This window comes from Pipra filicauda, unplaced genomic scaffold (assembly GCF_003945595.2).
Source record: "Pipra filicauda isolate LSUMZ 115617 unplaced genomic scaffold, ASM394559v2 scaffold17_size4572894_pilon, whole genome shotgun sequence".
NCBI classification, from domain to species: Eukaryota; Metazoa; Chordata; class Aves; order Passeriformes; family Pipridae; genus Pipra; species Pipra filicauda.
The window spans coordinates 2,382,098-2,406,655 of NW_024104287.1; the positions used below are offsets into that span (position 1 = coordinate 2,382,098).

The 24,558-nt window shown below is 39.8% G+C and overlaps 1 protein-coding gene across 4 annotated transcripts; it reads right to left on the bottom strand.

Moving 5' to 3' along the window:
* Positions 1 to 389: 389 nt before the first annotated feature.
* On the bottom strand, positions 390 to 20,751 carry INTS10 (integrator complex subunit 10). 4 transcript variants are annotated; one of them, XM_027721647.2, is made up of 18 exons: positions 20,617 to 20,751; positions 19,699 to 19,766; positions 19,331 to 19,434; positions 18,174 to 18,313; positions 17,588 to 17,669; positions 17,146 to 17,286; positions 16,605 to 16,776; positions 16,000 to 16,169; positions 12,286 to 12,419; positions 11,357 to 11,510; positions 10,640 to 10,722; positions 9,557 to 9,709; positions 8,359 to 8,467; positions 8,007 to 8,086; positions 7,385 to 7,547; positions 6,728 to 6,821; positions 2,706 to 2,783; positions 390 to 781 (listed from the first exon to the last, which is right to left on the bottom strand). In XM_027721647.2, exons 1-18 carry the CDS (start codon positions 20,743 to 20,745, stop codon positions 625 to 627), a joined length of 2,211 nt encoding a protein of 736 aa, XP_027577448.1. In that variant the 5' UTR covers positions 20,746 to 20,751; the 3' UTR covers positions 390 to 624. The 4 variants fall into 4 exon arrangements, with proteins under 4 accessions (XP_027577448.1, XP_027577447.1, XP_027577450.1 ...); XM_027721646.2 differs by having other exon boundaries at positions 11,357 to 11,513; positions 20,617 to 20,745; XM_027721649.2 differs by lacking the exon at positions 2,706 to 2,783 and having other exon boundaries at positions 20,617 to 20,745.
* Between the last annotated feature and the right edge of the window lie 3,807 nt (positions 20,752 to 24,558).

The window sequence follows — 24,558 nt, forward strand, 5'->3', positions numbered from 1 at the left end:
GCTGAAGCCTGCTGCCTAAAATCTCGTCTGCTGGCTTATTAATCAGCAGGCTGCTGCTACAGGTTTGCAGCCCATCTGTGCATGTTCTGGGCCTTTGTGTTACATACCTCTAGCATGGATGAAGTCCGAGTTTCATGTGCTACACTCTAGGAGTGCAGAAAGGCCAGTTCCAATTGCCTTTGTATAATCACTTGGATACTGCCCAATTTCAGTCAAAGCAATCCTCTTTCTACATGGATTTACTTAAGGGACCTGAATCTGAAAACCAAACTAGTGCTAATAAAAAACCTGAAATACCTTGCTGTGTTCTCTGTGTATGTATAAAGATGGAAAGAACTAAGACAGACACCTTAGCATTATGCTATGAAAAAAACCACAAACAAATAGAATATTACAGAAGACTTCTTAAAAAAAGTTTTATTTATAAAGTTTGATCTACCCACATAAAAAAAACTAAGCAGCGAACAAACTCTGAGTAGTGTTTGTGTACTGCAGAACCTGTAACTCATAGGGAACTTCTTTGACTCTCTGAACAAGTGATTTTCCACTGCCATGCTGCTTGTTCATACAATTAAGAGCCTTCCTCTGTCTCCACAAAAGAAATGGCATCATGATCCAGTCCATTCAAGCAAGAGTTTGAAGCAGCAGTATTTTCTCATTAATGCAGAACCTATGCAAGACCACCATGAGATTTTCCCCACAGCGCGAGACCTGGCGCTCCATGGCCAGGCGGAAATCTTCCTTCACTCCTTTAGTTATACCCCGGGTAACTGTATGATGCCTTAAGCCATGAAGGAAAGAGAGACAGACAAAATAAAATAATTGTTATTTAGTGGACTACAGTAATTTAAAGGGTACTGCATGTCACTTATTATATATTTATTGTCCGTATCTGAGTTTATATAACGAGAGTCAAATAATGAGAGTCAAATAGCCCGTGCTATGCTATTTTTTAAAAATCATGTGTTTAGTAGCTTACAATTCGTTTAACAGAAGTTCCATTAAAAGTCTATGTTCTCACTGCTTTTACTACGACTGTTGGGGAGGAAATAATTTTGCTCTTTTGGCTAACAGGAAAATCTATTCTCTCAACTGAGCAAGTACAGAATTTTCCTTGCTTGGGAAAGGAATATTTTTTTTCTCTACTTTTGCTGCCCAGGCTGCTTCTTCCTTGGAATCACTTCTTTAAATGGTTGGGGATGAAAGAAGAGTGGCAAGATGAACTTGCTTTCTCTGGAGGAAGGGTGCCACCATGAAGAGCAGAGGGCATCTTCTACCAGTATCAAAGTGCAGGAAGGAGCTATATAATCCTGGGGGCACTGATAATGCTTTGACTAACGAAAGGCATAGTGAACATTTCATAAAACCCAAATCAAGACAGGCTGTGAGTCTGCATCAGTAGAAGCCAGCTCTTATGGAGATTCTAGACACCAGGCCAGGATTACATTTATTCTGAGCAGAAGTTCAGGACTTGTTTTTAAACAGAACAAAATTGAGCAAGCTAGAGCAATGCTGGCTGGGGAAACTCATGGGAAATTGCCCTGTTAAAGGCCGTTCATCTGAACAGCTCTTTGTCCTCGCACTGGCCTGTAGCACTCAACAACTAAATTTTGTCCTTAAAACAATGTTCTGCAGCACCAAAGCACTACACTTCACTAGCACTGGTCCAGAACTGGACAAGTAAGATCAAGACATTGTAACATCTACCTGCAAGCCCTACTCGGGAAGGGGAAATAAAGATATGCCCTGGAAAGAGAGCCCTAACACTAGTAAAGGAGAAGGATAAACTAATTTAGAGAGAAAAGCATAATGCTAATGCTGAGACAAGTCCTGAGTCATAGGTAAGAAGGGAAGAGCTGGTCCAAACCCAGCAACCACTCTGAAAGACAAAAGAAAATAAAAAATAAAGAGTGAGGGCATCTATGCAAATCCAGAGATGCTGGAAATGAGAAAGGGAAAAATCTCAGAATTACTCTCACCAACTATACCACCCAACTTCCACTTAAATAAGCAAGTCTGGCATTTGAGAAGAGACTTCTCTGCCAAAACAGTGGAGACTTCTGCAACACATGAAAAAGGCAAAGAGGAGACTAGCCTGGAGCTTATTGGCAATTCCTTAGTGAGCTAGGCTAAGTGAAGCAAAACCACACTGAAAACACTCCAGCATATTCAGAGGTTATGGGATAAGCCCTGTTTTCAGTCCTTACTGTTTTAAACATTGCTGGCAGCCAAGTGCTATGGTCAGTTACAACCTAAAGCAGAATACACAACCTACAGCTACTGAGCGGGCCAGCGGCGCTTTGGAAGATGTGTGTCATGTTATAGCTGGAAAACAGAAAAGAGAATTCAGAACAACCTAAATAAGGAAAAGTAGCTACAAATGGATCCAGTAACCAGTATCTTGAGAAGGAAGGGCTATACTCTTGCTAATATATGATCAAACATCAGTATAATTTTGGAGTATTTCTACATTATTGTTTAAATTCAATAGTGATTATTAAATTGAGAGGACACGGATACTGGCAACTTATGGGAAAAAGAAAAATAAATGTTATAATAGAACAACATGGTTTGCCAGGCAATGTAGGCACAAATGAAGGGAAAAAAAAAGATAAATATTAAGTAACAAATTGCTGAAAACCATGGGCAGTAAAACATGTTGACAAAACACAGCACACTATGAGTGGGGTTTTTCCACTTGGTACCTGTCAGCAGTCTGTATGCTGGGCTGTAGCACAGGTATGAATTCCTGCTGCAGTAACCCCATGGGAGGGCTAGAAGTCCTTTAAAAAACAGCAAATAGCAGCATTCAAACACCCACACACCAACTCCCCCTCCGGTGTAAAACAACTCTCCAGAAAAAGGAGCAACAAAAAAACTAGGGTGAGCTCACATAGCAATATGATCACTGAGCAGCCAAAGGGGTGCAGGACCCTAACAGCATCAAACATGCAAATATCCCCAGATTTCATTGCAAGGCTGTTCTACAACTGTGGTCTAAATACATACACATATTTTTGGAGTTACACTGGGGGAAAAGGACAGCAGCAGGCACAAAACAATACACAGCTGTACTAGGATGAACTGTCATAGCTCTTCCTAGGAAGCATGTCAGCCAGAAAAGATTTAATCAGAGGAGCACTGCAGATACCAGAGCTTCCCTCCAGAGCTGGCGAGAGCATGTCAGCAATCTGGGAGAGATCACAACTTGGAGTAAAGGGGTTTGCTGCTGAGCCCAAGCCGAGTGCATGCACAGTGGGTATCGGCCAAGTTGAGTACATGACAGTGTTTGTTAAAGGTTGCCTAAGTATCTTTTCATTAGCCCACAGACGGCCTTTTTCACCTTTACAAATTCAAACTGCATAAAAAAATGGCTGTTAGAGGATGGCACAACGTCAGAGCACAAATGCCTGCTCAGAGCAACCTCCTATTTATGACCTGGGCCACATGAACTGACCCCCAAAAGGTGTCTCAGCTGAAAGACAGTTTGTCTCCTCCCTGAAGTTCTTATCTTTATGTGTTATCTATAACAATATAACATGTCCAACCTAGAGCAAATCCAATGCCCCACTTAAGAAAAAGAGAAATCAGAAATTTGGTATACAGCGTACAGGTCTAGTTTCTTAACCTAAGTCTTTCAAAATGTCACCTAAATCTTATTAGGCACCTGAGTACTGAGTGCATCATTCACCCCCATAGATGCTAAGAAGGGAGCAGAGAGACAAAACTCACACTTACATAGCTATAATACTGAGTTAGGTGCTTACCTTCAGATCTCACAGATGGGCATTTTCATTATATCTATAATTTATTAACAGATATGGATGGAGAGCTATGCTTATAAAAGTCAAATGAAGATGGGACACTTAACACTCTAATATGGCTACAATAACCTGAAATAAAATATTCACAAAAATTATTCAATAAAATGAGATAATTTTTCAAGAGTTCTTGGCATGAATGAGTCCAGTACTTGCAAAAATGGACACGGGGAACAGATAATACAAAGGACCAGCAAGATGTTATTGGTCTCAGAGTGGCAGATGTTTGCAAAAGGGATTCTGTGCAACTTTGTCTTCACTACTGTTTGCAAGATCTGCAGTGAGAACTATATGTACCCATGTGCACAATCGGAATAAAAATTACTTTTTCAAGATACTTCGTTTCACTTCAAACCAACTGAGCTTCTCCTTCTCTGTCCCCAAGGACAGATGTGATGGGAATGGAGTAGAGGCAGAACACTCAGCTTTCAGATCAAGTTTATGCATTTTGATAGTCTACTATTAGATTAATTAGAGTAAGTTTTATCAAACAGAGAAGCAAGGTAATAAGCAGCAACTTCTTGCATATTGTTCTTTTTCTCTTTAACCTCACCAGCTAACACTGCAACTACTGACATGTATAATCAGTAAAACTATGAAATTTGGCTTGTCTAGAAGGGAGTTCAAAAGCACTTAGTGGTGCTCAATTCAAAGGTCATTGAACAAATCTTGTTGACACTACAAACAGAATGAGCTGGCTATATCACCAGTTAAACCCAAAGCCATGGACCTTCCTATTCCTACAATGAATACAAGCAAAGGGAAAGCATACAAGCTGTATATATATTTTGCAGAACCCAACTATAAGTCTACAGGCTACCAAGATCTTACTTCAGCTTCTGAAAACCACACTGCAGTTTGCTTTGCTGGTTTCAGAAAAATGAATATAATTTCCTATGAAGTACAAGGTACTTAGAAAAAAGTACTGGAAGAAGAATATGGAATTCAACAGGGGAGAAATGTCCTATAAGTCATCAAAAAAAAAAAAAGTCCCTGCAAAAGACATACAATATCTGAAATACATTTTCCATCACCTGAGATGCAGGATTGCTACATTTATGCTGAGCAAAGATCAGACAAAGGAACAACTGCTTAATGTCTGGCCTGTGGTGGCAAACTCAGAGTCTTTCTGAGAATGACTGAATAGCATCTGAGCTGCCTCTGCTAATTCCTGGGAGCATGGTGCAGCAGCTCATCCAACCAGAACTAGTGATAGTTTTGAAAGATATAAGCAGTCTGCAGATACTGAGCCTACCTACCAACCATGTCCCAGGAAAGAGGGCTATGCTGGCACACTTTATTGAAAACCCCAGCTGGGGGAAGCTGTGAGCTAACCAGGACTGCAGAGGTCAATGCTGTTGGGTGACACCACCCCTGGGTCTCACAGCCAGTCCAGCTAAAAAACATCTGCGGTACCAGGGGATAGACGTCATCTCCGATCAGTGGCCTACGCCCTGAACTATCCCTTCCACCAGCTCTCCGATGAAGTGCTTCCAGTCCTACACATCTGACCCACATAAAAGACACTATACACAGCTTTTCCAGCTGGACAGGGTATTTGTTTTGGCTCAATAAGCACAAAGAAATGGACTGCCCTTCTACAAGCATTTCCATCATTCAGGAAACATAACACTGATCAAATGGAGGTCAAAGAGAGATTCTGTCTTGCTAGAAACTTCTTGCTACCTACTTCCTGACCAGTGGGGTCAGAACAGAAAGTAACAGCTACCACGCCAATCCAAACAGAGCCGAGAGAAACAGCGCCGAACTATTGCAAAGAAATCAAGAGAGCAGGTGAGAAGTTACCAGGCAGAGTCTTCAGCGCTAAGCCCTCTTGCTGACAAAGCTTATTACTTAACATGATATGTGGTGCAGCATATCCTGATGCTTGTTTTCATACAGCGGGTTACAAGCAGTGAGATATAGCAAGGGTAAGAGTTTGAAAATCTAGACCTTAAAAGAGAAAATTCTCTGTCACATAAGTAAGTATTTGAATTTCTACTTTTCTTTAATTACACTTGGCATCTCATTTTTATGTTGGTTACCTAGGACTTCGGAAAATCTATTTACTAATCCAAGTTTGGATCCTATTGTCCAACGTTAGGCTCCCATTTTGAAAACTTCAGCCCATTTCTAGTTAATGGATAGCCAGAATACATTGACTCAAAGTGGAATTTAACAAACTTTAAGCAGTCCCCCTCTTATGAAGCAAAATATCATATTCTCATAAACAACCAGGATATTCCAAAACACTCTGCCACCAAAACCCTGCAGCAGATAGTTCCGAGTCAAGACTGAACAAGTAAGAACACCTAGGAAGTTAATCCAAATTATTAATTTCCTTTAGCATCTCATAATAAGCTAACTAGAATAAGATTGTTCAGTACATGGCAAGAGATGACCTGCTAGTTCTAACAGAAAGGTTATTAGAGTGTAGCTGGAGTGTAATTTAATTTATGTTTTACACCAAAGTTTTTCATCATTCCGTGGTCTTTCATAACTTTGTTTACAAGGAATAGTGCTTTCTGTTCAGTGTTACTGTTCAGCCAAATTAGTAACAACACCTTGCACTCAGGCCTAATTATTCAAAGAATTCCTGTAAAGTGCAAGTGTCTGGTTGAAAGAGCACTACTGTAATAACTTCATTATGAATCATTCTAAAGCAAATGCCACACTCAGAAATAAAGTTCTGTAAAAGCAGAAGTTTAAAGTTGAAGAACCCCCAAAAGGAATTCACAGATCAGCAGGAGAGTCAGAAAAAGAAACTCAAGGCCTTATTTGAACTCCTTAAATTTAAGCTCAAAGACATGACAAACTATCCAGAAGATAACATAAAAGCAAAGACAACCAGAACATACTCCCTTTTTTTTTTCCAAAGAAAACAGTAAATGCTTTTTTATCCTTACTTGATCAACATTGCTTGATTTGGCAGCAATTCCAGATGAATTTTCCCTCCTTCCTGTGTTCTTAAATAAGCAAATTCCTCCAACATATCAATATCTGAGGAAAACGTTAAAGATTTGAGTAGGGAAACAATGACAGAGAACATTCATTCTTATCCCTCACATCTGAAGCCACATTGCTGAAAGGACAGTCAAACTGAACAGCTATTGAAGTACCTCATTCTTAAAAGCGACAAAGATAACAGGCATGTATTCCTAATCCTCCACAAATTTATGAGAAATGGCTTTTTAAAGTGCAAAAACATCAAGTAATTTCTTTTCTTTCTTCATTTCTTCATATCCACAGTCAGAGGTAAAGAAAGTTTATTTCTTCAAATTCCCTGATTGTTTTTACTTCCTTTTTCTGCATTGCAGGTTATGCTGCTGGTTTTCTGAATTGAAGTGCAATGGCAACGTACTTAAGAGTACTCTCAAGTGCCAGAACAGGTGACAGGAAGCATATTTACAGTCTGTTGTGTGCTTGACCTTTTGTAAGAGGCTTTCATGGTATGGAAATAAATACAAAATATGATTCAGGGAAAGAGCTACTACTGAAACTATCTAACAGCTTTTTCAACGCTACAGCACAAGATGTGACATTCTTGGTTAGAGAAAGGATACTTGTGACATAGTTGAAAAAATTCTCATACTGGAAGTTTCCTTGTTGGCAGATTTTGTTGATGGCTTTCAGGAACAAGTTCTCACCCCTTGGCCACTCATGCTGAAGCAGAACAACTACGTGGCCCAACGCCATGTCATCTCTGCTGTCCGTGAAAGCTCTGAGCTTCAGGGAAAAAATGGCATTGAGACAATCAGGAAACACATGCTGCTTTTATAAATATATGGGATTCATCTGTGCAAATACAGAAGTTCTTTAAAAATTATGTATTAGGGCAAAATGAAATACACTTCTAAAGTAGGTTGGAAATTTCCAGCTAAGATATCAATTTCTCTCCACTGCCCTATATAAAGGGAAGTCTGAACAGAGACAAAAATTTTGAGATTAATTCTATCTGCTCTGCTCAAAACTAGAGAGATCAAATGGTCCCCCATCAACGCTCCACTACCCCCTCGAAAAAAAGATTGTTCACCAACCCATTTAGGTGAGAAGGACTTGAGGCACAGCCCTTCGCACTTAGTCACAGCAGTGGGATAAGGCCATGCAGCTTCAGGAACCCAGATACGTAAACCAGGCCTTAAAAAGACAGGAAAGAACTTGAAGCCCCAGTCGACCTTATCTTACCTTGAAACAAGCTAACAACAGATGAAGGCAGTAAGGCATGATAGCTCTGCTGGTACATGGCCAAAGCTTCAAATCAGACCCTGCAACAGAACAGTTCTTTAGCGGTCTCACGATTATCTAAGTTTGAAAGAAATTGAAATGGAGCAGAACAAATCTACAGTTGCCAATCTCAAGTAGGGAAGAAAGCTTTGAAGGTAAATTATGAATTATTCAAAAGTTGAACTTAAACCTTTAATTTTTTTTTCTTCATTTCTCTTTTCCTGTGGTAGGACTTTGTCACCAATATACCTTAAGAGGTACCAGCATGAAAACCACAATACAAAACCAAGAAGGGATAGTAGCAACTCCATACCTTTCCTGAATTTAGACTTGACTTTAGGTTGCTCCTCTTGCACTTTACCTCCTTCTTGTATTGGAAGTAAAATATAGCACATGAGGTCAAGCACTTTTTCACATGTTTGCTATAAAAAGAAGGGACATGATAATGCTAAATTTAAAGTTCTTAAAATTCAGGTATGTTAATAATTATTAAAAATTTCAGACACCACAAAAGAAAAAAAAAATTGCAAAATTCTCTGCTAGAACTTGAATGGACTTAATATACAGCATAGTTTGGCTAAGCAAAAAGACTGAGCTGTCCTTTAACAATCTCTGAGAGCCTACATATATAATTTTAATTGTGAAAAAATATGTATTGCCATTCTTCATTTCAAGGGTGTCAGATCAAAAACTGCAATCAAAACCTATTTTATTTTGAAGGATTACGTTTTCAAATGTATTCTTAGAATAGTTTTGTAAAGCTTGTTCTGTTCATGGTAAAAATAGAAAGGAAAATGGCAATTTGACAGCATGACAAATTCAATGAATTTTTAATGCTATTTCCTAGAGACAGTAGGAGGTCTGGGGACAGATGATCACATTTTCAGTGAAAAAGTACTAAACTAGAAGGGACAAAAGCACTTGTCCAATAACAGTAGGATGATATTAGATCCTAAGAGACACAGACTTTATTATCAGTGCTGACACTGACTGACCTCAGACCACCATGCATGGCTGTAATATTAAAAACCACAAAATATGTATTGCAAAAGTAAAGCATGTTCAGAGGTCAGGTCAGATAATATTGACCTAGAGTCTCTTACATTGTTAGTTGATAACTATTTTCTAAGACAATTAAAGAAGTTTCTTTACTTTTTCTTTCCATATGAAGCCTATATCTAAGAATTTCCCCTCAATTTTAAGAACTGATTCAATAAAGTTAAAGAATTCAAATTTAAGGTTATATTTACAGACAACTCAAACACTTGTAGCTATGGAAAATTGTAACTAAACTCTCAAATCTTAACTACCAAATAGACTATATATATATGTAAAAGAGAATTGCTAATGGATAGTCAGCTAATATGGCAGGAACTGTAATTCTTCCTCTGAAGCACGGATGTTTCAGTAGACCCTGGTTTATACTTGATACCCTCTTGAAAGCAGGAAAATTCAAAGGAAGAAGACAGGGCCAGATGATGAAGGACCAGTGTGTGGACTGCTGTACATACCCGATATTCTCCAAGGGCAAAGTGGCATGATGCTAACTGGATTAGTGCTCTCTGATTTTCTAGAGATCCTTGTCCTGTAATTTGCTGTGGAGAATGAGAGCCCTGAAGAGCTGCCAAGTGATGGAGGCTGCTGATTGCTTTTTTGTACTGCCCCTTTAAAAAGGATACAAAAACAATACTGTTAGGGTCTTCTGTATACAACAGGTAGAAAAAGAGAACTAAAAATTCCCTTACAGAAAGCTTTCAAAACAGAGTGTCCAAGTAACAAGCCTTCAAAATTTTAACCTCGCCTACCACTCTCCAGTGATGGGCTGTGTACAGGAGTGTGGATCAATCATTTGCAGGGCAGTGACAAGATAAACAGAATTCCACTTTAAAAAAACAGTTTACGAAATCATATTTGTAACTGAATCAAATAATCATAGTCTTGAGTTAACAGTTTCTTTATTTAGACTAATAAAGTTTGAAATAGCTCTTGCTCAGGTAACAAGTACAGGCAAAAATAAAAGACCCCCAAAGGAAAAATAAAGAACAAGCTTTCTTCTGTGGGTGGTATTGGAATAGGCACAATCCGCCTAATTTTTGAGGAGAATGATAAATATTAACTGAGACATATTCAAATCTTTTGCTGTTTGAAAATTCCTCTCTCTAATTGTGTTCCAATATAATGCACTGACAGACATTTTCTTCCATAACACTATGTATATATACAGAGAGAGAGAGAGAGAGAGAGAGAGAGAGAGAGAGAGAGAGAGAGAGAGAGAGAGAGAGAGAGAGAGAGAGAGAGAGAGAGAGAGAGAGAGAGATTTATATCCACTGGTCAAAATGCCTGCAGAGAGGTCTTTTCCATATGCCAAAACTAGCTGGACTCAAACAACAGCTATTGGGACAGGAATATCCTAAGCAGGGTACCCAGCTTGTGTTACAAACAGTGTAGCTCCATCTCCACAAGGGTTATATTTTAAGGCATAAAATCAGTAGACACTATAAGCAGTCAAACTTGCTAATCAAACTAGCTACCTCTAGAAGGAAGAGCAACACAATTGTGTTGCTTTTCCTAGTTTATACTGTATTTTTTTTTACCTGGTAGATGATCATGTCTGTAAGAAAGATTCTTAACCAAAGCCAGCTCTCTGTCTTCCATGACAAACAAATTCTGGTGAACTCTGCATAAGTGGTTAGAGAAGAAAAAGAGAAAATAAAGGATTTCATAGCTTTGGGTTAAAAATCAATTCTGTATATAAAAAAGCTCAATTTAAAATTGGAAAAAAAACCCACCAAAACAGTAAGAGTATGAAATCCTTCAAATATAGAATACTCTCTTTCTACACACTCAGATTTTGATTATACTTCTCTTCACAGTGTCCAACAAACCTAAAAGCAGCTAGGTGGTACTATTTCCCTGCTTTTTAGAAATTTTTTTCAAGATTATCACACCAGATATTATGAGAAAGGAAGAGACAGAGTAAACACACATCTTCTTAAGCATAAACTAAGGCAGCCATTAGCAGCACATCCTCACTCAGCATTATCAGCTCTACTACCGAACAACTGCTCCAACAGAAGTGGAAGTGAATAAGCAAAGCTTCATCAAGAATGAAATGAAATACAGGAACAAAATATTCAGAAATACAACTGATAAAGCTCCTTACTGGAACTTTTATCAAAAATACTCAGGACCCAAAGCAATTTCAATTTTAAGGATTCATAATTGACAGGAATTCCATTTTAACAACAGTAAAATTACTTCTATGTAGAGCAATGAAGCATAAATGCAACTCTGCCTGCAGTTAGCCTTACCTTTGTCAAGTGATTCCAGAGAACAGAGCAGCTCCCAGCTTTCTCTTGCCAGTTTGAAGCTCTCTAATACTTCGATGGAGTTTGCAAGATCTGCCTTGTTTACTGTAATATGGCGACTTCGTGCCTTCCCAGAAGGATCCTCATCATCTGAGCTCTGCTTAAAAGTCATTTTAAAACAAAAATATTAACTTCTTAATTTATACTTATTTCAAAGGACTCTAAAACCACAGAAGTTCCACTAAACACAAGAAAACAATTATGTATTAGAGATACCAAGGTCCTAGTATAAGTGCCTTTAAGTGATTTTTTGCTTAGCTTGTTTTAATATAAGACCATTCTGTTTTGCTACTAAGAAACTCAGGGACACAGTACGATAGGCAGTATCCCAAGCAAATTTATTCTCTTAAACATGGTGTACCATCACTGAGCTTCAGATAGATTATCTGTTAAAGTACATACACTTTAAACTTTATCACTCAGTTTAAGCCTACAGTGGCATAGTGCAGAGGAAATTTTTGTGTAAGTGTGTACTTCTACCACCAGAGAAATTCTATAAAATAGTGGTTTTCTACCACTAAAGCGGTATATATACTGACAGTTCCAGTCATGAAAAGTCAATTACTTCAGAAGTTTAGTTGTAGAACATCTGACTGCTATAGCTACCTTTCTAAGAGTTTCTGCAGCCTCTGCTGAACTCCTTCAAGTTAAAATATTCACAGCAGTACATATGTGTCCACAGCAATTGCTGCAAAAATTGTTTTATTCTTGCTGGCTTTAGAAAAAAAATCTCTTTGAAAATTGTGGTCATAAACAGCTATTCCAGCATAGCTCTAAAAATATGTCTATTACATCTACGCCAAAACCACTATTGTCTGAATTCCAGTACCAATGCCATTCTTGCTATGAATTAAAAAGTCTAGAAGAGTTACCATTGTTTTTTCTCTTCCTTCAGCAAGTTTCCTCTTTTTGTGTATGTGTTTGTTACGATCAATATCTGTATCACCATAGACGTTGGATACATCCTCGAGAAGAACCAGTGGGGTTTGGTTTGGAGCATTTGGACCTGGATTTAAAGACACATTAATTCACAATTACCCTAAACTGATCTGAAAGGACTCATGCCTACAGCAAGCTGGTTTTGTTTCCTTCACAAGTAATGACTCTAATACTAGAGAAAACAATCTGAAATAAAGTCACTTAAGTTGCATAAGATCAAACTATGCTGGTAAAGCTACGGTTTCCTCAAAGCAGCCTTATGGTAAAGGTCAGACATCACGAGAGTTTGCTTGAGAGCTTCAGAATATTTTTGAATCCTTTTCTTATGGAGCTGTCACAAGATATACTTAGGCAGCAGGTGTTCCCTCATCAAGTATTATTTGCTTTTATGTAAGTATAATAATTCAATAGATGAATAGTGCAAATGGCTCTGAAGTTAACAGCCACAAATATAGCAAAGCACAGCAATATTCTCAAAACATTCTCATGAGAAACCAAAGCAACATGCTGACAGGCACTGATGCCTTGAAGAAGTGAGTATATTTTATGACAAGAATTCCCTGGTAGGATCACTCAGTGTCAGCTTTGATCCCAGTGATTTCAGTAAACAGAATTAAACCTTTAATTGACTGCCAGAGCGCATCTTCACTCTCCATAGTCTCTAGAGAAGCCTCAATTTGAAACACAGAAGACAATTTTTACTTTCACCAGTGTCACAGAACACCCGGAGGGATCTGGTAGCTGTAATTTCAAATCCCAGTACTAAAGTTTCATTAAATATAAAATAGGAACAATACTTCTTAATCTCAAACAACATTGGTACATGATCACTACTGAGACAGCTTTCCTTCCAAAAACATTTCCTCCTTTTGCACAATCAAGTTGTATATAGATGTGCAAAGCTCAGACAAAGAGAAATATAAAGGAAAAGGAAAATCCATTAATTTCTTTTCTCTTTTTGAAATCTGTCCCATAAGATAGTAGTGCAGACAAGTATTTTCAGTTTGTGCTTTTCTTCTGTTTCTATTTGTAGAAAGATGTGAGGCTAAGGCCTCATTCATAATTGCAAAGAACTATTTTGAGAGTTTAGTAGAAGGACAATCTACTTCATCTATTTCATCTATTGACATAAAAGAACCTATCTTAAGGTTTCCTATCTACTCAAAAGTGATGTGTAAGGAGTCCTATACAATAGAAGTTCATGTTAGAAGAAATAACCAACCTGGTATACTTAACAAATAAGGTTATCTCCTTTGACTAGGTACAAACTAAATACCACCATCAAAATGTCCCCTACACAAAGGCTACAACAGATTGAAATCACCTCTCCTGTACCATCATGTATTTCACTATATCAGAATCTAACCTATGCAAACTGAAAATAGAGCTAAGACATAATCCAGAAGATGGCATCCATGAGAAATACATATGAAAGTACCACAACTGGGATGCTGGAAGAGTTTCCTTGTTAGAACCTCAAGAGCTGCCTAGTTCTAACACCTGAGGAGAAAAGAATGGGTTTTTCTTTTACTCATACTAATTTAAATTAAAGCTACCTAAGTGCTCTGCTTTCCAAGAAGTGTTCTCTTCTCAGTACCCCAAGTGCACTAGAGATTCCAAAACCTCCAGTCCTAAACGAAACCAAAACCTAATCTCACCCTTGACTGGGGCTGCACACCTTCTCTTACAGTACTGAAAGTTACACAGCCATACCAAGAGCAGTGTTGTGTTTTTCTGTCTATCCAGGCTCTAGAATGTAAGCTAACAGAGTTTTTAACTGTTTTGTAGCAGAAAGTGTTGTAAATAAACCCCTAAAGGCATCAGCCCAAATAGCAACTCCTGCCAAGCCTGCAGGCAGCCTGAAAGTTAGGAGAGATGTGAATTGCCTCATTCATTTATCAAGTCTCCAGCAAAGCAGATATGAATTATGTAAGAGAAATGCATTGAAAAGTTTTTCCTCCAGAGGTTTCTTGCAAATCCAGGCACATGAGAAGAAAGTCACAGATCTAATCTCAGAGCTACAGATTAAGGAGGAGACAGCATTTTTCCCCACCACCATGCTTTTAAAATATGTAGGATTCTACATTTCTACAGTAAACCCTCCAAAGAGAAGGAGGAAAAACTTTAATGATAGAAAGGCTAAGAAAGGCACTGAATACCACTGGACTTTAATGCTAAAGCAGAAATGAGTAAAAGATGTCTTGGAAATACTTTCCTGATGTCAGGAAATGACAGAGGATACCACAAACACTGCATCAAAGGGACTGCACTTTGCTACATCAAAATACTTTCTTTTTTTGGCAGTTCAGTCTGAAAACTAGTTTTGACACACTCAATTGTACAACTTAAAAAGGAACATTTTCACTAGTTCTTTACTTCATTTCTTCCTCAACTCAGAATCAAGCAGCGAGAACTACATGCACAGTTGAAGCATCTTCCTGCTCCACCATTACTCTTCTTTCCTCTAGACAGAACAAAAAACTCAACTCCATTAGTTCCTGTATTTGTTAAAGTGACTACCTGTTCTTTGCACACAGGTTACCACGTCATTTGTCCTCTGAGCTTAGCTATCTACTGACACCATTCAACTGGTTACCCAACATTCTGTACAGCTGCTTAAAACCCATCATTTTGTACTGACTGCTTCCTCAGTCAAATGATCATTTGCTCCATGCAGAAAAATGTGATGAAACTTATGATCACAACACATGGAATTAAAATTATAATTTTATCATGAATCTGTAACTGTAGTGTTAATAAGTACTAATTACCTACAGTGACAATTGTTATCATTCCAAGGAATTCCCTGTGTGAGTGAAAAAGCAGGAAATGTACATTATTATACATCACATATTTGTGATGCTGTTTATTTCAGTAAACTCTAACAAATTGGAGATTTAACAACTTCCCTCAGCTTCTGGGTCACCTCTGAAAAGTCCAGTCAATCCCTGAAGAAACAATTCAAGGTGTTCCAAGCAATCTGATATGTCCCAAATGCAAATTTGAGTGGGTAGGAGAATACACAGATAACATTCATACGCTAAACGTTCAATTTACAAATTAATTACAAGTTAGGATTAATATGCAAAGCACATCTTGAAGATTATGCTTGAAGAAAGCCAAGTTGGAAGCTTGTTAATTTCAGGAAATCTTTTCCTATTCAGTTTTTCTTTGCCTTATTATAAATTGGTTGTGTGTTCTCAATGCAAAAATATCTTCAGTTGTCTAATGGAAACATTTTGTAGAATATTTTGATTGAAGGAAAGCAGGGAAACACCAGTAGTTTCTCGGAAAAAAAATCAGAGGAAAAAATGAAAGAAACATGATGCTGATGGAAGAGTAAGAATCAATCCTAGAAATGTTTCTCATGATGTCTGGTCTGTTACTTTTCTCCCTGCTAGACAACTTCTGTTGGTCAAGGCTGAAGCCACTATAGTTACACTGATCTTTGGTCTGATCCACTACAGCAGCTGTTATGAAATACTTCTCCTGGTAAGATTAATGGCTTCAGAGAAGTATAACAAAACTCATGTCAATATCACTTTTTAAGATGACCGTTTCAAAAGGCTAATGAGAAAAGATCTCTCAGACATTAGCAATGAAATCACAATGCACTCGTTACAGAAGTTGAAATATTAGAAACTAACCTTGAAAGAGCGATGGTTGGATGTTGCTGACATACTGAAACGCATTTTTAAAGAAGACCAACATCGTGGAATACACTACTTGATTCTTATATTTAGCATGGGCATCACTATCAAAGTTACTGATGTATCTGCAGAGATCTTTCATTCGATGCAAAATGTCACCAAAACTTCTGAGGGGAAGAGAGGCAAAAAGAATTCAGGATGCTACGCAGACTCCGAAACTAAAGGAAAGAATGCACAGTGAATATCAAAATCTTAATGTTTCTGCTGAGAACATCCATCAGTGGAAGCTGGGAATACATGCTAGTAAAATTTCACTGAACATTTACCATGTTTCTCTTTGCAGAGGCACATAGGAAAGGACACCTGACAGTACTATAGTTTTTATGTATGACTTCCATAATGAAAAATTGAGTTTAGAGATTATTTTGAAAGTGCTGTCCAGAGCCACATTTCTGCTTTACATTGTACAGTCTTGAAAGAAAAGCTGCTGTGAACTTACACAAAATTCTTGTGTTAAAATCCTTCTTCAACGCACCTCCTTCAGAATTAAAAAGTCAAATTCTCCTTGAGAAGAAATACCTGGGAAAGTACACTTTTCTTACCTCCTTCCCTTATCCATTTGCCATTCACACCTCATTCCCACCACAGACAATATTTTAAATAGCCTCTCCCAAGGATCTGTAATCTGGGATGACTTCTCCGTGAGACCATCTATTACATATTTCTGAGAGCTCCGCTTGCTTGGAGACATAATATCAGAGGAATCTTGTGAACCTAGGAAAACCAGCACATTTTTCTCTTCATAAAGAAATCAAAAAATTGATCAATTTTCAAGAAGAAGATGTAAAAATTATGTCAGAGCTTTTAAGGTAACTATTCTTTACCGAGAAGGCTAACAGGGAGTAGTAGGCGTTTCTGCCTCCTCATACAAGGGAGCTGCTAGGCTGGATAAGGACATCTTGGACATTTTGTCCTACCTCTCGGTAGGTATGTTGAAGCACTATGGGGTATTTTGGAATCAAAGAACTAAGAAACATCAAATTCTACTATTAATCGTTGTCTACATGTTACATTAGATAAAAATAATGCGTTTTTTACTAAAATGCATTCTAAGAAAGATTAATTTTGTAAAAATATTCTTACCTTGATACTGGCTTTCTGTCTGTGTAGATCTAGTTACATAGTTAATATAAAATTCTGCTGCTTTATTCAGATATTTATATAACAAGCTGGCAGGAAGTCGTACATCAGGATTATTAATTATCAGAGGAAGAACATCACAAACTAAAATAGAAAACAAACCAAAAAATTCTTTAGGTTTGTGGGGCTTTTTATTCTATTTGTCCTAGGTAAGGTTTCTCAACCAGCAATGTAAGCCTCCATCTCTGGCTGACCATACACCACAAAGAACCTCACATGACAGACTGCAATACCAATTTGTACTACATGGTCAGCCTGGACTAACGTGGCCTGAGCCTCTTCTGACTAAAGTGGTTTTCTAATCGCAGTATCTTGAAAGTAGTTTTACTGATCTCAAAATCTTGCCATACTAAAAAGTAAAACAAGAACATTAGTATTTTCTTACCAAATAATTTTCTAAAACAATTCACTGGAGATTCTTGGTCTTCAATACTTTCAGCATCTAATAATGTTTCTCCAAGGCCTACCTGTGTAAGCAGAGGTGAAAATCAAACACTGTACCAGTGGTTCTAGAAACTTTGAACTCTAATTCAATGAGGTTGAACAGTAATTCAGTGGATGCATGATTAGATGCATGATTAGCATGTGCAAGTCTCCAAAAGTATAGTTAAACTGTCCATAATTAATAACAGGTGAAAAGCAATTCCAGAAGACAGCAAGACAAGAACAAGAAAAAAACCATGCCATGTGACTACATTAGTAAAGACATGCACAGACAGGTGAAAGTCATACATAACTGATATTCTTTCATTTACAAAACAAAGGATTGTTTTATTGGCTTCCATTTGTTTTCTGCCTAATTCCTTGCTGGTGGTAACCTCACGATACAGCAATCTGAACTATTAGCCACAATTAAACATGAATAAAAAGAGTCACCCCCTCACTAGGCAAAGGAAAACACATTTCAGCAAAATCTCAAGAAGCAGAGTGTCAATATCCTGAACAATTACTACAAGCTTCTCTTCTCTTACCCCGTGTTGCACCACAGTCTCTGGGAAACGTCGTAGAAGTAATAGTAGCATTTCTGCCCTTTCTAGTGTGTTAAAGCACTGCTCTGTTGCCTTCAGTAACATTTCACACTGGACCCGACCAGGAAGGGTTTCAAATAATCCTTAAAAAAAAAAAATTAAGACATTTAGCTTGCTGTGTCTGAATTGTAAAGCTGACTGAAAAAGGGTAAAAGATGAGTCAACAGCACTTTGCCATGTAGAGTGAAAGGGATTTATGTTTTTTTCTGTTTTTAATACCCATGACTAAAAAAAAAAAAATCTGTTCCTTTCAAAGAAGACCAAATTAATCTTTATCTGTGTTTATTCGGGTGCAGAGAACTTGAATTAACAAGTAAGACTGCTAATGAGTGGAATACTCAAAATCCTAATACTTAAGTATTCAACATTTCAAGATGCTTTTTCAAGACCATTCATTTATTTTTGACTTACATTCCATTTTTACAATTAATATTTTAATTATTAAAATTTAGTTTTTTCCAATTTAAACTTCCAGTGAAACACCAAAAAGAAACTAACATATTCTCCCTGTATGTTTTAATGTATTTGCTCTGAAAAATAAACACACTCCATGAAAAATCAAATGTTTTCTTAACTGGAATAGCCTTTATGCAGAGCTACACACTGCTTATCCTTAGAGCTTCTGAAACATGTATTCAAACAGCAGGTTATAATTTCTCAGGCATAAATCCTGCTTTCAAAACTGCCTGTGGCTGCCGGCAGTAACAGCCAAGCCCTTCTGGTCACTGCTCATTTTCATAACCCTCACTCATACATATGAATTCACCCCATCTTTATGACCATTCACTGTTCTCTGCAACCTGTGGGATAACGAGTCACAAGTCCCACTCCACTTATTCCCTATTTAATCTCTTTTCTAAGTGCTTGTTGTTTTGGCAGACTCACTCTACCCATATCAGTGACAAAGCAACAGGAATCAGTTTGTCATATCCCTTTATTTTCCTAAGCCTAACACACCAAACGAAGTCTCTAAGGCCGAGTTGAGAAAAAAAACCCCTGCAGCCCACAAGCAAAGTTAAAAAGACTGATACTTACTTGCCACACTAGATATGTAAACAGAGGGTTTATCCTTAGTTTCCCTCAGGATAGAGAATCCTTACCTCTTAAAAACTGTGTCTGCTTGTCCTGTGAGTCATTCCTTAGTGCTGATGTAATAACACTGATCTCCCTCCATACAGCAGGTTGGTCTGGAAAATTCACAAACCTGTAACAAAGTTTGAGGCAAGGAATGCACAGTGACCTCAAAATCTGCTTCCATGGCAAAACCTTTCCATGAAAATATGTGCATGGGCAAAATATAAAATAAAACCTTCCTTTTTACTGTCTATTTTTAATTATTTAGAACTTTTCTGCTTAATTAATCCACATGGATTTTCAAGAACACTCACACTGTATTTCTGGAAAAGTCTGACAATTTACAGAAATGAGCACCTGGTATAATTGTAAGGTTCCAGCTCTGATTACTTACATGTCATAGAGCAGCCTGCCTGCAGATGCTGTCCTTTCAGCATTCCTCTCGATAGTGTACATCTCATACTGCAGGAGGAAAGAATAGAACATTACCTTTCTAGAACACTTTATGAATCGGATTAGTCCTTCCACTCTGAAAAAACTGTCCTCAATTTGCTACAGCACTGACTAACAGAAAATTAAAAGACTGCAACATTTGTTGGAGAAATTAGGAAGTGAGTTCAGACTGCCTAATCACACATTAATTTAGGTATAAACTTCTGTAAGATAATATACTTATTATTAAAATTATTAACATTAACAACCTTCCAATATCTGAAAGAGGCCTACAGGGAAGCCAGAGAGGGACTCTTTGCCAGGAACCATACTGATAGGTAAGGGGTACAAGGAGTAACGGGTACAAATTCGAAGAGGGGAAGTTTACATTAGATATTAGGAAGGAATTCTTTACTGTGAGGGTGGTGAGACACTAGGACAGGGTGCCCTGGGAGCTTGTGGATGTCCCAACACTGGAAGTGTTCAAGGGCAGCTTGGATGGGCCTTGGAGCAACCGGGTCTAGTGGAAGGCGTCCCTGCCCACGGCAGGGGGATTGGGATTAGATGACCTTTAGGGTGTCCCTTCCCACCCTTAACATTCCATAGTTCTACGAACACGCTGGCTTAATCTTTACACAAATAGAAAACTTAGAAATCAAGGTCTGTAGCCAGTCAAGTGCAATGCAAAGACCCCGAGCTGTTACAAAACCCATAAGTAGTAGAGGTATTTTAATTTTTTTATTATTATTATTAGCTACGTCACCGCGGCAACCCACGGCCCCGCCCCCATTGGCCGAGCCATCTGTCAATCAGGCAGCGCCCGCAGCAAGGCCGCGCGGCACCCCCGGTACCGACCGGGTGCGACACTGGCGGCGCTCACCTGGATGTTGAAGTCGGCGGGATAGAGGCTCCGCGCCGTGATGAGCCAGGCCTTGGCCGCCCACAGGTCCCCCGGCACCAGCTCCCGGGCCCGCTTCACCAAGAACTCGCAGTCCCCCTGCGCCGACATCTTGCGCCCGGCCCCGCCCCGACCGCCGGGTGATGCGCATGCGCTCAGTGGCGCCCCGAGGCCAGAGCGCCCCCTCTTCCGCCCTGCCCTGGTGCGGCGCGCTGCTGAGGGGGCGCGCTCCTGCCGCCATCTTGGAAGCGGGCAGGCGATGTTCCGGCTCGCTGGGCCGGACACGGTGATAGGAGGGAGGTGGAAGGGACTGGAGCGTGGGAGTAGGTTGAGGACGGCATGTGGAGCTGGAAGTGTGGGATCTGGGAGTCCTTGTATAGGGAGGCACGAAGGACTGGAGTTTTTTCGTGAAGCCCAGGGATATAGTTTGGTTTTCAAAGTGACCATAAGGAATTTTGGGAGCAAAGGTGAAAGAGGCCTCCTGCCCTTTAGCCTTTGGCAGCCAGTGTGGTCGCTGGTAGGAGATTGGCCGAGTTACCCTCAGGAAACCTGAATTTTGGCCCCATGTGCCATGTCTCTAAAGGTGCTGAGAGGCAGTAGAGTTAAATCATCAGTGTCAGCTGCAGTGGAGCACTGCCCTCCTTAATCTGGTGTTGCTGCAAATCAAAGCCCATTTTAAAAGTCCAGGATGATACTGCCTGGGCTCATGCTTCTCAAAGGTTCTTACAGTCCAGTACCAAGGTCACCATTGGCAGATGCCAAGAAAAGCAAGACCTTTCACCACAGGAATGCACCTAGCTTTCAACAGCTTGCAACTGAGACTCGCTTGTTCTCTTTAGTTTTTGGTGTTAGGAGGCTTGATTGCAAACTTAGCCCTTTCTGTTACTTAGTTCATAATTAAATGTCTCTGTTTCTTTTCTTGTCGCTTTGTTTGTTTGCTCCTTTCAAGTAGGCTCTTCCTTCCTTTTGTCACAACAGACCTTACAGACTTTGCACTTGGGGACTTCCACTGATCAAATCCATAAATCTACACATGCAAGAGTCAGTGTAATAATCCGATTAGCAAGTAGTTTTAACAGACCCATAACTTCTGTTATGGATAAAAAAGGTCCCTGTTTTCCTGCTGAGGTGACTGGTTTATTTTTGCCTTGTTCTTAGTTATGGCACAAGGCTCACATATGCCTCTCATTCTGCTGCTGCTGAAAATGTGTTCTCACAGTGTTAGCCTGCCACAGCTTTTCAGCTGTAGAGCCCCTTCGAGGGCTGGGAATTTTGCTTCTCAGCTCCTCCTCTCCGTACTGTTGTCAATTTCTCCTCTTTCTGTGCTCTTTTGGTGGGAATCTGATTTGATTTCACCCTGTCGCCACAATGTTGGCCATGCCTGGGGGAGAGCTGCCATGTGAAAATTGAAAATCAGCAGATTTCAGCAAGAAGTGTGCTTACAAAGGCTCTGCCCTCTGAGGGAGGGGGCTGAGTCCAGACTAACATTGAATTGTTGTGATTCCATGCCCTGTTTTGACTTCCTGCTGCTGTACTAACAAATACTAATTAGGGATCCTTGACAAACTAAGGCAGTAAGAACTACTGCACAAGTGCCTTACAGAAAGCACCTGACCCTATCTGTCAGTAGCCAGTGGTGCACACTGGCTGCTGCGAGGTCCTGTTCATTGCCCCCTTTCTCAGGGCTCTCACCGTGCAGTGGTAAGTTGCGCTTTGAAGGAGCACAAAGTATGTAATTGCTTTTCCATTCAGAGAGGTGACAAAGCCACAGCAGAAAGTCAGCTGTCCCTCATAAAACAGGCACTTCCTCTTCTGCCCTTGGTATCAATTCTACAGACTGCTGTAGGATGGCACAGGTCCTTTAAAAATGGCTTCACAGCCCTGCAATCCCTTGCAAGTGCAGCAGTGTTAATAACTGCCTGGTGTGTGTGAGTCTGTTTCGAGCTCTTCCCTATGTACTTGTGCAGATGCATATAACCAAATTTGATTAAAAAAAAAAAATTAGGAGTTTTACTGTGGGGCTGAATATGGTTAAAAAGTTGTGCATTCTGTCTCTTCAGAAGCTGCCCAGCAAGGATTGATGGGCTGTTTGGGGTTCCCCATATGCTGCCTAGGAGACCAGGATCAGGATGATGCTGCAAGAGCGAAAGGGGTGGCAGGGGGTTACCAAAAGTTACTTTTGAAAATGAATGGATGTGTGAGGAGTCCCCTGAAAAGTTGCTGGTGCAGAATCACCCCTAAGACACCAGTTAGGCAGAGGGACAGCAGTTTTTGAACCAGTTTCACAAGGTGTCCTGAAAGCAAGATGTAGCTGTATTTAATCCACCAGGCAAAGAGGAATACCTCCAGTGAATAAGGAACGCCCTTTTTTTCTTTTTTTATTTTTTCCTTGTATGTGTGACTGTGTGTTAGCTGGACACTTTGGATTTTTTTTTTTTTTTTTACTATTTCTTTTAAAGCTGTGAATAATCTGGGTTTTTTTCAAACAAAGTACTCTGCTGCTTCTCAGCAGATATTTTGAATCCCTGCTTCTGCATTATTTCTACAGCTCCATGTGTTTGCTGGTCCTCTCAGCCCCTTCAGGAAAGGAGGAGTTGAGAGTCCAGTTTTGCATCATACAAACAGTGTAACTTGACATGAGGGAAGAAGTCTGAAGAGGGCATAAATGAAGGTAGGAACCACCTGAGGAGCGTTCAGGCTTGGAAGATGTTAGACATAACAGAGGATTGACATTAAGGATGCCCAACCCGTGGACTTAGGAAGTAAAACTGCTCTGTGATCCTCTCATAGATACAAGACAGGCGGCAGGATCAGAACTGCAGGGGACCAGGGCAAGTGATGTCAGTGAGCAAGCAGGAAACACCACTGATGTTTCATTTGTGGATGGGAGGAAGGCGAGCACTGTGGTTCTGTGGTTTTTGAGAATATGGGCACTGTGTCCCTATCAGTTGACATAGGAGTAGTATTTGAAGGTGCTTGGAACATGAACTATAGTTTTTAGCTGAGCCGAGCTCTGTTTAGAGCTGTTGCCGCACTGAACCTGAACCACTGATGTGCCAATGGCATTGCATGCTCATCTCCCATTCCAGGGGCCAAGGTGGTGGTGGGACTGTGCTAGTTCTATCAGGATCTGAAGCTTCCTCTCCACCTGAAGAGGCTTTCCTGAGTTCTTGCCCAGATTGTGCTGTTTTGATTTCCACAGTGCAAGGCATGCTGAAGGTCTCAACATTTTAGCCAGACAACTGGAAGTGCACACAGCCTCCTTCCTGCAGGAATAGAAGACTCAGCTGAAATGCCTACATGAGCCTTGTTTTTCAGGAAGAGGCTTTATAGCCTTCTGTAGCAGGAAATAGGCAGCATTGACCTCAAGGCAGTTGAGTCATCCGACCCTGTGAAGGTTGATTTTTCCCTGGGAAGCTTGTCCCGTTTCTTGAGGAAGGCCTGTGACTAACAGCGATCACGCGCATGGTGGATGCAGGTGGTGTGGCTGACGCAGCACAGCGACACAGATACACGAGGTGTGCAAAGGCTGAACTGCAGACTTTGGTGCTCCAAAGTGCTTCCATACCACTGCTGAGGGGCTCCATGAGCCAAGAGAACGTCCAGCAGGCATTAGTTTGGCACTTAAGAGCAGTGGAGGGTTTTAAATGTCGTTCACCGCCTTTTAAGTTTCTGGATCAGTATAATCCCAGCAGATAGCATCCATTCTGTGTTGGCTTTCCTGATTTGGCCCCACAGGCTGTTGTCACTTGCACAGAAGTAGTGAATTAACAACAAGCCCTATGGGCAGGTAGGTTGGGTTTGTGGTATGGAAAAAAGCTGTCTATAATGTGGAGGTGCAAAGGTTAGAATAACTGCTGTGCTGCATGGTGTGGGCTTGAATTGATTGCCATTCCTTAGACCTGGGCACCAGGAGTTGCTGGC